General features: G+C 45.8%; 1 protein-coding gene across 1 annotated transcript in view; it reads left to right on the plus strand.

The window, feature by feature from the left end:
* The first annotated feature begins 275 nt into the window (after positions 1–275).
* The window catches only part of Kif6 (kinesin family member 6), a 324,667-nt gene continuing 312,291 nt past the window's right edge, over positions 276–12,651 (plus strand). The window contains exons 1-3 of the mRNA XM_075978949.1: positions 276–437; positions 6,314–6,423; positions 12,232–12,306. Coding sequence (XP_075835064.1) covers positions 372–437; positions 6,314–6,423; positions 12,232–12,306 — 251 coding nt within the window. The 5' untranslated portion in view covers positions 276–371. The remainder of the gene's footprint in view (positions 438–6,313; positions 6,424–12,231; positions 12,307–12,651) is intronic.

Below are 12,651 nucleotides of genomic sequence, written 5' to 3' on the forward strand. Positions count from 1 at the left end.
TTTTCTTCAGTGCGTGATAAACGGCAGGCTGACTTCAGAGGGACTTAAAGGGGTTAAGAAATGAGGAAGAAGCTATTCACAAAGGGGCCAGACTAGGGGGTCGAAAACTCTTTAACCCAAGTCCCAGAGCATCTCCCACACACATGCGCAGCACATATACCCGCCCCCACCGTCCCGCCCCTAACCCTTCCTCTTAGCTCACGACCAATTAGGGTAGAGGAGGCGGGATCCCCGCTGGCCGCAGTGCTGCTTGGGTAGCATCCTTGGTTACTGTTGCTAGGGCAGCGGGTCTCAGTACGAGGTGGGAGTAGGAAGTTTTGTGTAGGTCTAACTTGGAAAGGTCAAGGGTCAGTGCGGAGTTTCTGTTGGTGATGATGAAGCAGACGATCCAGATTTTCGCTAGAGTGAAGCCCCCCGAGCGGAAGCAGCAGCAAGGGGTACGGGCCGCGGGGTCGGAAATGGGGCGCGTGGGGGCCCAGCGCGGGGGAGGGGGGGAGGAGGGGGCGGGGCGCGGAATGGCCACACAGACTGCAGCCCTGAGGGTGGACAGAGCCCGCCCACAGCCTCAGCCCCAGGCCTGGCACAGGGATGCACATGCGTGCACGTGTCCCTGTTTGCATAGTCACCTGCGCCGGGTCCCATCCACACAGGGGCAGGCGCTTCTTGCACTCTTCTGGGGCGTTGCCTCTTGCCCCCTCAGCTCTCCACACACAGCTTGGAGCTGAGTCTGATGGGGCAACTGGTATGCAAGTATTATAATGCACGCTCGTAAGCAGAATTATACAATTATAGACAAGCACGCACACGTGCTCTCTTTTCTTATTTATTTATTTATTTATTTATTTATTTATTTATTTATTTATTTATTTATTTATTTATTTATTTATTTATTTATTTTTGGCACACTACAGCCCACAGGATTACTTATCTAACTGCTTTGCTTCTGAGACACCCATGGATTTTTTTCTGGCATGCATTCATAGTAGATGTGTGTCCCAAACCACTCCTCACCCCCGCAGAAAGCCTTACCTGAGGTGTACGCTAAATCTAGAAGTTTGCAAAGGTTGTTGAGACAGACTACCCTCTCTGCCTCCTGGGTGGGCAAGGTCGGCCTTGGCTGTGTTTGGAGGAAGCACCACCTGCCCGGCCCCTTTTCTAGTTCATCCTTGGTCCTCTGCTGGGACTCTGGTCGTTGTCCTCATTTTACACACGAGGACACTGTGTGCTGGGTTAAGTAAAGTGGCCAGGACACCCAGCTGCTGAATCGCAGGGACTGAATTTTGTTTAATTTTAATGTAATTTGTTCTTTGTCTTGAGACAGGGCCTCCCTTTGTAGTCCTGGCTAGCGTGAACTCAGTATGTAGACCAGGTTGGCTTGAACTCATGGAAGCCCACCAGTCTCTGATTCCTAAATAATGGAATTAAAGGCATGGGCCGTGCAAGTCCCTGAGTTTAATTTTAATTAAGGATTTTGAAACTTACATTTCCTTAAAGACAAACAAACCAACACAAAAACATATATATATTTCTGACTTCCAAAGTGAGTATTGAGGCAATTGGTTCATATTTTTGAATGCCTGGAGTAAATATATAATTAATGTTTTATTTTTATTCTTTTTCAGTGTTATGTATGAAAGTATGTAACATTATGGCATATTATAATTTAGCATTGGCCTCTGGTAATTTGTATTCTTAAAACAAGGAGATCATAATGTCTCTGCCATCATCATCAGTAGCCTTTATCCCATGAAAAACATTCAGGAGAAGCTGCGAGAGAAGACCATAGAGGAGAATATTAATCATCTTAAAATTTTTATTTATTTCTATTTTATTTGTGCAAGTGTTTTGCTTACATGAACATATGTGTACCACATGGCATGCAGTGCCTTCAGAGGCCAGAGAACATCAGATGTCTGTGATCCCCATCGTGAGTGCTGGGGACTGAACCCAGGTCCTCTGGAGGAGCAGCCAGGGCTCTTCACCGCTGAGCCATCTCTCCAGCCACAGTATTAGTCATGTTTGTTTAGAGAAATGAAGCAGTAGGGAGAACGTTGGGCAGCGTTGCTGCTGCCTCTCCTGCAGTTATCCACACAGAGGCCCTTTAAAGCATATGTGGTGCTGCCCAGATTCCTAGACTTTGCGCTTGCTTGGCGGTCAAAGAGAAGTTCAGCTATGGTAGGGAGGTGCGCGGGGTAGAGCTGGGGAGCTCTCGAGGCACTGAACTCCCAGTTCCCCTGCCTCTACCTCTCGAGTGCTGGGATTATAGGTGTGGGTCACCATTGTAGGCTTTTCCTTTGAATGTTGACTTTCTCTAAGGCAAATGGGGGGGGCAGGTATCCTTTAAACTTGTGATAGGTCCTTTCTTCCACTTCACATTTGAGAAACTGGACAAGAAAGACCAATATAAAGCTCCGCCTGGTGGCACAGCTCTGTATCCACCTCTGCCTGGTGGCACAGCTCTGTATCCACCTCTGCCTGGTGGCACAGCTCTGTATCCACCTCTGCCTGGTGGTACAGCTCTGTATCCACCTCCGCCTGGTGGTACAGCTCTGTATCCCACCTTCCCTGGAGACTGAAACAAGGCCGAAAAATTCAAGGCCAACTTGGACAGTTTATCCAGACCCTGTCTCAGAAAGAGAGCTGTGTTGGTGAGCCCTAAAGCACTTGGGTGTGGTTTAGGCACTTACTGCTTCTACCCCAGGTACAGCATTTTTAAGTGTGTGTCACCTCCGTTTTGTGTATTTCCTGTCATGCGCACTTCTTTCACTGACCATCAACAGCGGCGTCCTGCCCGCCAGAATATACTTTTTAAAATTCTTCTCTCATATATTACATCCTGAGCAAGTTTCCCCTCCCTCCTCTCCTCCCAGGCCCTCTTCTCCACTGCTCTTCTCCCCACAGAAGATGGCAGGCCTCCCAGAGATATCAACCAAACAAAGCATAGCAAGTTACACTAAGACTAGGCATCTTTCCTCCTATCAAGGATGGATGGAGCAACCCAGTAAGAGGAAAAGGGTCCCAAAATGAGGGAAACGAGTCAGAGACAGCCCCTGTTCCCACTATTAGGAGTCCTACAAGAACACCAAGACACACATCCGTAACATATCTGCAGAAGGCCTAGGTCAGCCCCGTACAGGCTGCCTGATCGCCAGTTCTGTCTCTTGAGCCCCTATCAGCCCAGGTTGGCTGGTTGTGTGGGCAGTGTTCTTGTGGCCTCCTTCACCCCTCTGGCTCCTAGAATCTTTCTTCCGCCTCTCCCACAGGATTCTCTGAGCTCTGCCTTAGTTTGGCTGTGGGTCTCTGCATCTGCTCCCATCAGTTGCTGGATGAAGACTCTCTGATGATCTTGCTAGTTCTGGTCTAAGTATAGCAGAGTATCATTAGGAATCATTTCAATGACATTTTGGTTTGCTTATTTAGTTATTTATTTCTGGTTGTGTTAGGTTCTATTCTACCAGAATAGAGTTTTTGAATGTCTCTTGGGAGAAAAAAAAATCTAGTGAAAAACCTTGAACCCTCAAATGCCCCCTTCCTCTTCTGCTTTCAGAAATTTTATTTTACAACATGGCCTTTTTATCTGAACTTTTCATGTTTTCTGAATAAGATGTTCCAGTAAGAATCTGCTTAGGCCAGGCCTGGTGGCACATGCCTTTAATCCCAGCACTTGGATTTGATGGCAGCAATAGATGGATCTCTGCCAGCTGGGTCAACACAGCCAGTCAGGGTTACATAGTGGTGAGACCCTGTCTCAAATTTAAAACAGAATCTGCTTTGGACATTATTCATACTTTCTGTAAACTTAGGTTTTCCTGGGGTAAAAATATGACTCCTACCCTCTAATCATGCATCTAAATTAGTCTTCCTTAAACAGGAAGTACTGCTTGTAAGAAAGTAGTTTATTTCCTGGTGAAAAACAAGAAGTCTTTTTTAAATCTTCTTTTTATGGTGCATTACAGAATACTTCCATTTGCATTGCGTCATCACTCCGCCCCCAAGCACTCTGCAAGGGGGCCTGGAGGTTTTGTTTCCCACACTTTATATAGAAGGGCCCTTTGATTCTGAGAGCAGTTACTGGGCTCACACCTGGTGGTTGGGTTCAGCATGTAGACATTAAGTCGCAGGGTTTCTTTATAGCCTTGAGTGTTGATTTTCCTGGCCAAGAAATAAAAGAGTAAGTAACGGAGACAGGAATCAGAAAATGGTACCATTGTCAGGGTTTTAGGGTTCTGTTTCCATGTCAGCTTGGAAAGTGGAAGTGGTTTCTCCCAGGTCACTTAGTAAGTAGTGTCTGTGCTGTGATGGAAACACAAGACGTCAAAGACATGCACACACATCCTTCCAAACTGCAGACGTCAAAGACATGCACACGCATCCTTCCAAACTGCAGACGTCAAAGACATGCACATGCATCCTTCCAAACTGCAGACATCATCAAAGACATGCACACGCATCCTTCCAAACCGCAGACGACATCAAAGACATGCACACACATCTTTTCAAACCGCAGACGTCAAAGACATGCACACGCATCCTTCCAAACCGCAGACGTCAAAGACATGCACACACATCCTTCCAAACCGCAGACGTCAAAGACATGCACACGCATCCTTCCAAACCGCAGACGTCAAAGACATGCACACGCATCCTTCCAAACCGCAGACGACATCAAAGACATGCACACACATCTTTTCAAACCGCAGACGTCAAAGACATGCGCACACATCCTTCCAAACCGCAGACGTCAAAGACATGCACACGCATCCTTCCAAACCGCAGACGACATCAAAGACATGCACACGCATCTTTTCAAACCGCAGACGACATCAAAGACATGCACACACATCTTTTCAAACCGCAGACGGCAAAGACATGCACACACATCCTTCCAAACCGCAGACGTCAAAGACATGCACACACATCCTTCCAAACCGCAGACGTCAAAGACATGCACACACATCTTTTCAAACCGCAGACGGCAAAGACATGCACACACATCCTTCCAAACCGCAGACGTCAAAGACATGCACACACATCTTTTCAAACCGCAGACGGCAAAGACATGCACACGCATCCTTCCAAACCGCAGACGTCAAAGACATGCACACACATCTTTTCAAACCGCAGACGGCAAAGACATGTACACACATCCTTCCAAACCGCAGACGGCAAAGACATGCACACACATCCTTCCAAACCGCAGATGTCAAAGACATGCACATGCATCCTTCCAAACCGCAGACATCATCAAAGACATGCACACGCATCTTTTCAAACCGCAGACGGCAAAGACATGCACACGCATCTTTTCAAACCACACGACCCATCAAACTCCTGCAACTTGGGATTTTTGGGGATATAACTAAAAATTGGATACCCCTGTTTACCCTTGGACAAGGTTCAGACATCACTATCACAACTGTGTCTGGTTTGCACATGCTCAGAAGTGCTTCTGAGCTATAGCAAGAATGCAAACTTCTTCCCTAAAACGGGGAAACAATGCCTAGCATAAGGTTTTCAAGGGTTTCCTCAACAATAGGGATGGATTTACACCATCAAACTTGGATATTGAATGAGAATGTCCCCCATAGGCTCAGATAGTTGAAGGCTATTTCCCTTCTGGCAGCACTGTTTGAGGAAGTTATGTCACCTTCAGAAGCTGGAGGGAGTATATCACTGGGGTGGACTTTGTGGGCTTATAGCCTCACCTGCTCCCAGTTCACTCTCTGCCTCGTGTGTATTTGAAGATGTGATGTCTCGGCTTCCTGTGGCTGCCTGCTGTCATGCCTTTCCCTGGCTTTATAGACTCTCCCACAGGGTCAACAAGCCAAAATAAACTCTGTCCTGCATATGTTGCTTTGGTCATGGTGTTTTATCACAGTCACAGATGTAGGGGTAGCCTCAGCCAATCACCTTGCTTGTAGGGCGGGTCCCCTGAGGATATTTTTTTACTAATAAATATTGCTGGTGTGCTCCCCCGTTCCCTTCTGCTTTCCTGTTCTCTGCGGGAACCTCGGGTTCTGTAAGTCTTTTCCTAATTAAAGCTGAATATTTTAATTTCTGTCTGCCTTCATTTATGCCGCTAAACACAGAAAGTCACTAATGCAAACATCACTTTAGGTTTTAACTCTTGTTTTGTTTTATGTATTTGTTTGAGCCCAATAACAGTTCAAAGAAAAATTTATGTATTATACTGTGCTATGATATTTTGTCATGAAATCACAGTTTTGTATCATTACAATGCTAATCATATTCAGGTCAGAGATCATGCTGGAATTTTACCATTTATGTTCACCTATTGTTCTTGTATTTGCAGATTTATTCTATAGATGAAGATGAGAAATCAGCACCTAGCTTGGAAATTCTCTTACCCCGAGATCTAGCGGATGGATTTGTGAACAACAAGCGGGAAAGCTACAAGTTTAAGTAAGCCTTGTTCTTCCTCTTTGTTTCTGCTTCATTACTTGGCAAGTTCTTGTCCCATGTCAGTTTCTGTTGCCAAAGTCATCAGCCCCATTTCCGTGGCAAGCGTGATATGGCCATCTCATCTGGTATATAGAACTCAACTTCATTACTGCGCCCAAGATTAAAAGGTAGGTTTCTGTGTTTGAGATTATGTTCCAGGGCTGGAGAAATGGCTCTGTCCATAAAGTCCTTGCTTTCCAAGCCCAAGGACCTGAGTTCAGATCCCCAGATCCCAGGTGGAAGCTAGGCAGAGCAATGCACCCCAGTCAGGGCAAGATGGGTGGCAGAGGGGGGGAGCCCTGTAAGCCACAAATGTGCGCCGGGCAAAGTTGCAGGCCAGTGAGAACTTGATTCTCAAACAGCAGTTGGAATGTAGCCTGAGTATGGACATGTGAACTTGTCCTCTGACCGCCACACATATATTGTGAGCACGTGCACCCCACCTCACACAAGTGTACACACATACGAGCACACACATAGATAATATAGAAGTAGCATGATTATAGCCTCAGATTTCACCTGTAGTGTTAGGATTTCCATGCTTTGCTCATTGTGAGACTGCATGAAGTCCACGAATGTGTGAACGTCATTGAAGGTGAGATGTTGTGGTCTCGTACGTGTGTTTCTTAGGTGGGCTTTGTTTGTCTCAGGTGCACATGTCCATATTCAATGCCTGTGATGTCCTGTGGAACATCCATTAGAATCATTTCTCTCCTGAAAGGAGGTACTCTGTCAGGTATTCATTTATTTGGAAGATTCAATGTGAAAAAATACAGAGAATATGAAATATCTCAGGAATCTTTTCATATTGATCCCATATCATAGCGACAAAAATTTGGATCTATTGGGTTAAATGCATTATTATATTTAATTTCCCAGGATTCTTCTTTTCTTATTCCTCTTCTTTTTAACTGCAGCTGGAACACTTCAAATAACATATGGATGGTTCTGTATTTCTCTTGGGCAGCACTTAACCATATGGTTCATGTGACTGTCCCTGCTATCCACCCTGGGCATTCTTCACTGCCAGCCTGAGAGATGAGAGGTCCATGGCACGGGAGCAGGAAGAACGAAGTCCTTAAGCTGGAAGAGTGCATGAGTGTTTGGGGAAGGGAAGGGGACCATGAGGCTTACAGATCCCGCAAGGGACAGACAGGAAGAAGGCAGGTCAAAGGGCAGGGAGAAGCCAAATTATATAGGACCTTATGAGTGACTTGAGCTGTCACCTCAAGTGGCATGGGCAGAAAAAGGGTGATGCTGAGAGGGATGGAGTCCCTGGTTGCAGTAGCACGGTCCTTGATGATCTTGCAGGAGGATGGCACTTGCTGACCTACACAGCACACCCTGTAACGGGCATGGAAAACAAGTGAAACAACTGTAGTGCTCTATCCTTGGTGGGAAGTGGGGTGCCGAGAGATATCCGTTGTTTCCGGTCCTGTGTCTGGGGATCTGAACCGTTGTTTCTGATCCTGAATACATGGGTCTGACCAGCCTAGGTACTGAAGAGGATTGAGGCTGCCTGTACTGAACACACAGAGTCTTCCATCCACCTTCCACAAACAGTAATGTACACAGCTAGTCACATGGCATTTGCACTGTAGTGAGAATCATGAGCAGTATGCAGGGTATATGGAGAGAGCTACACGAACTCTGTGCAAATGCTGTTATATGATGTAAGAGCTACGCACAATTGCAGATTTGGGTCTGAGGATGTTGAGGCTTGCCTCTAATTGGATTCTAGACATTTGGAGGTCAGAGTTGCCAGTGTTTGCCAGTGAACTCATTACAGTTAAACAAAAAGAGTGGATCAAGGAAGCCAGCAAGTTTGGGACTGAAATTTTAGAAGGATGGAACTGCCGTTTGTAGTAGGAGCTGCAGGCTGCTTTCTGCCTCCCAGCTCCTGGCCACCAGTAGCTTTACCCAAAATAATTACACGCAAATTGTATTCTTTTAAACACTGCTTGGCCCATTAGCTCTAGCCTCTTACTGGCTAATTCTCACATCTTTATTAACCATTTCTATTAATCTGTGTAGCACCACGAGGTGGTGGCTTACGGGGAAGGATCTTAACCTGTGTCCATCTTGGAGACGGGAGCTATAGCGTCTGCCTCACTCAGCTTTCTTAGTGTCTGCTTCACTTCCCTTCTTCCCAGCATTCTGTTCTGTCTACTCCACCTACCTTTGTTCTGACCTATCAGGCCAAGCAGTTTCTTTATTAATTAACCAATGAAAGCAACAGATAGACAGATGACCCTCCTCCATCAGTCATCTTGTGGGGTGAGGACGATTTCAGTAAAGGCTTGAGATGGAAAGACTAGTCTGTGTGCAGTTGAAATGGGCTGTAGAGAAAGCCCACACAACATCCCCACTGAATGAAAGGACATCTTGGTCAAGGAGAATCTCATGTTCTTTCTCAGCATGTTATTGATGGGCATGAGGACCCTGAGTCATTTTTATCTGCATAAGAGATTGGACTAAACTTCGTACAGCTTTTCTGAATTCTAGGATTCTCTCCTGTTCTTCAGAAGCCAGCTGGTCCACGTTCCTCCCCAGATTGTAACATAGCTCTGTTGTGGAAGTGGAATGTTTGGAGATGGTGGTGTTTGATGCTCAATATGCAATTACCAGTTAGCTGTAAACTCTGATCCTGAAATCTTCATTCTGAAGTAGGGAGATAAGAGAAATATCTCGGTTGTTTCTTGATCCACTATTCTCTTAAAGATCAGAAGATAGCATTTTAGAATGATTTGATGGGTGTAAAGGTCCTTTAAATTTTGTTTTTAAATAAGGTGTATGTGTATGTATGTGCAGGTACCCATGGAGGCTAAAAGAGGGCGTTGGGTTCCCTGGGGTTGGACTTACAAGTGGTTGCAAGCTACCCTCTTGGTGCTGGAAGCTGAACTTGGGTTCCCTGTAAGAATAAGTGCTCTCAGCCTCGTAACCGTAATGGCCGAGCCATCTCTCTAACCAGAGGATATCATGCCCCGCACAAGGAATTCAGTATGCTTTATGGGTACTGTTCTAAAATTATATTTCAGTCTAATTACAACATTGGTAGAGTGCCTAGCATGTGGGAGGCACTTGATAGATATTTATAAAATAGATAAGTCAGTAGATAAACTGATCATATTAACTTTATACAAGGAACCTTTCAGAATGTATTCTGTGGGTGACTCAGTGCCTTCTCGAAAGCTCCTGGCATGTCTTAATGTTGCACCGATAGATGTAATTCCTGGTGGGGAGTGGAGAAGTGGGGTGGGGAGTGTCCTATTGCCTCAAGGTCACCAGCAACCAGGAGAAAGAAGCCAGCAGGCCCCATTCCTGGGCAGCTTCCCCAAGACCCTGCTGGAAGTCTGTTTTTTTTTTTTTTTTTTTTTTTTTTTTCGTTTTTTGAGACAGGGTTTCTCTGTGGCTTTGGAGCCTGTCCTGGAACTAGCTCTGTAGACCAGGCTGGTCTCGAACTCACAGAGATCCACCTGCCTCTGCCTCCCGAGTGCTGGGATTAAAGGCGTGCGCCACCATCGCCCGGCCACTCTATTTTTTTTTCTGTTTTTTTTTTTTTTCCTGCTGGAAGTCTGTAGTCCACCACCAGCACAGCTCGAGTCAACCGTGCTCCTTAGAGCACACTCATGCATGGTGGCCGTGTGTTCTGTGGAAGCCTGTGCCATGCTGGTGTTCAGATCGAAGGGTTTGAAGGGCTGATCCAGGCACGGCACACCAACACCTCATATCTGCTGCTCCTAAGTCCTTAGAGCAGTGGTTCTCAGCATGTGGATCATGACCTCATGGGCTTGAATGACCCTCTCACAGAGGTCACCTGAGACCATTGGAAAACACATATATTTATGTTGTGATTCCTAACGGTAGCAAAATTATAGTTATAAAGTAGCAACAGAATCATTTTCCGGCTGGGGGTCACGGCAGCGTGTTTAAAGGGTGGCAGCGTCAGGAAGGCTGAGAACACTGCCTTAGGCTGTCAGTGCATTGGTCACCATTTGCTCATCTCAGATGGAGGCTGAAAATACCTGGGGTCCCTTGAGGATAATTTTTTTTTTATTTTATATTTCTAATCTAACTGTGGGCATTTATCTGAACTCCTCCCTGGCAGCCTCACCGCTTTAGGTGAATACAGTCAACTGACTATGTAGGCAGTGGTGTTGGCCAGAGGTCCAAAGCCACCAGGAAGCTGCTGAAGATTCTCTCAAAAATTTCACTTGAGAATTTTTACTTTAAAGACTGTATCCTCTCATTTTTATTTTGAAAAAGTGTAAGTGATTGGGAAGAGATCGCAGTTAGCAAAGTGCTTACTTGCAGACCTGAGAACCTGAGTTCGAGCCCCAGCACCGGATGGGATGGCATGCTTATCATCCTGGGCCAGAGAGGTAGAGGTTCTGGGGCTTGGTAGCCAGCCAGCTAGCCAGCTAGCCCACTTGGTGAGTTCCAGGCCAGTGAGAGACCCAAGGAAAGACACCAAGGTTGTCTTCTGACCTCCACATCCATGCATGTGAGCACATGTGAGAGAGAAAGAGAGAGGGGGGGGGGTACAGGAGAACAGATCTGTCTCCCAAGTGTCCTGCTCTACTGGTAATCCTCTACCAAACTGGAGTGATTCTGCAAGGAGGATGGAACAACCACTCTGCCACCTCCTGGAACTCCCCTCCTGCAGTTCTCGTGAAGACCTGGCTTTGCAGGACAGATCAGTCCTTTCTGACTTTTGAGTCATGAGCAAGGAAATGAGACAGCAGTACAGAAAGCTGGCCTCCCTGTCAGAGCGGGAGGTACCTAATGCATGAGCAACCACAAGCTACAGTTCAAATGCTGCACCTTCAGGCATCATGCAGTACACTTGCAGTCTTTCCTCACCGGGCAAATGTCAGAAGCCCAAGGGCCTTTTCCATCCCATTCTTGGGTTTCCAGCCTATGGAGTTCTGGACGTTTGACTCTGATACCAGCCACAGACACAGTCCTGTCATAGAATATTTATTCACCTAGGAAAACTATGTTACATTTGTTTATGCTGCGTTTGTTCAACTATGTAAGTTTCTGCTGCATTTCTCTATGCTGCATTTGTTTAACTTGGCAAGGACGTGCTGCTATTTGTACCTTGCTTGCCCAAGGCAGCTGATTGGTCTAATAAAAAGCTGAATGGCTGATAGCTATGCAATAGAGGGATAGGTGGGAGTGGTAGTCAGAGAAAATAAGTAGAAGGAGGAGTCTAGGCTTGAGAGAGAATGAGGGAGAAGGAGAGGGAGAGGCCCAGGCCCAGCCAGATAACCTGACTCGGAAGAATCAGGAAAGTAGGACATAGAGAATGAAAAGCCAAAAAGTCCCAAGGCAAAACACAGATGAAGAAAAGCAGGTTAAATTTTAAGTTATAAGGACTAGCTAGAAACAAGCACAAACTAAGGCTGAGTATTCATAACTAAAACGAAGCTTCCATCTCATGATTAAGGGGCTGGTGGTCCGAGAAAGCCTGCTGCACTGTCCTTCTTGAGAGCTAAAAACACACAGTTTATTATGCGATTCAAAGCTGGTGTGCTTTTTTTCAGACAGGAACAATTGTACAGATCTTGTCAAAGCCATATTGTTTACTCACCACTTTTGAGCAAGAATACAACGGCGCAGTGTCGGGGGGATGACAGGGCAAACATTGTGTTAGGTTAGCTAAGTCTGGTGATGTCAGTGTGGGGTCATTTACAAACGTGTTTTTGAGAACGACATTCATTAATCCAATAGCGTTTGAAGATAATTGCCATTTTCACATTGCAGATTTCAAAGGATTTTTGACCAAGATGCAAAGCAAGACATCATTTTCGAAATCATTGCCAAACCAGTCGCCCAGAGGTAGGATTTCCCAGACTCTGTTAGTGGGTTCCTGGCTTTTCTTCTTGTCTTCAGTCCTCAGGTAATTGTGGGAATTTGCTTGTGTGTATCAATCATAGACTCTGGCTTCAGGGCTTGAAATAGTGATAACATTAATTATTCATATCAAGAGCTGTTTCACTCAGATGCAGATGATGAGCCTTGAAGGAAACCAGAAACACAGACAGAATAACTATTCTTAGTCTCATTTTAAAAGTTCCAGTATGGGCTGGAGAGGTGACTCAGTGGTTAAGAAATCGTTGTGTGTTTTCAGATACCAGGGTTCAGTCTTCAGCCCCTACAAGGCAGCTCACAACCTCCTATAAC

The sequence above is a fragment of the Microtus pennsylvanicus genome, chromosome 7 (genome assembly GCF_037038515.1).
Source record: "Microtus pennsylvanicus isolate mMicPen1 chromosome 7, mMicPen1.hap1, whole genome shotgun sequence".
NCBI classification, from domain to species: domain Eukaryota; kingdom Metazoa; phylum Chordata; class Mammalia; order Rodentia; family Cricetidae; genus Microtus; species Microtus pennsylvanicus.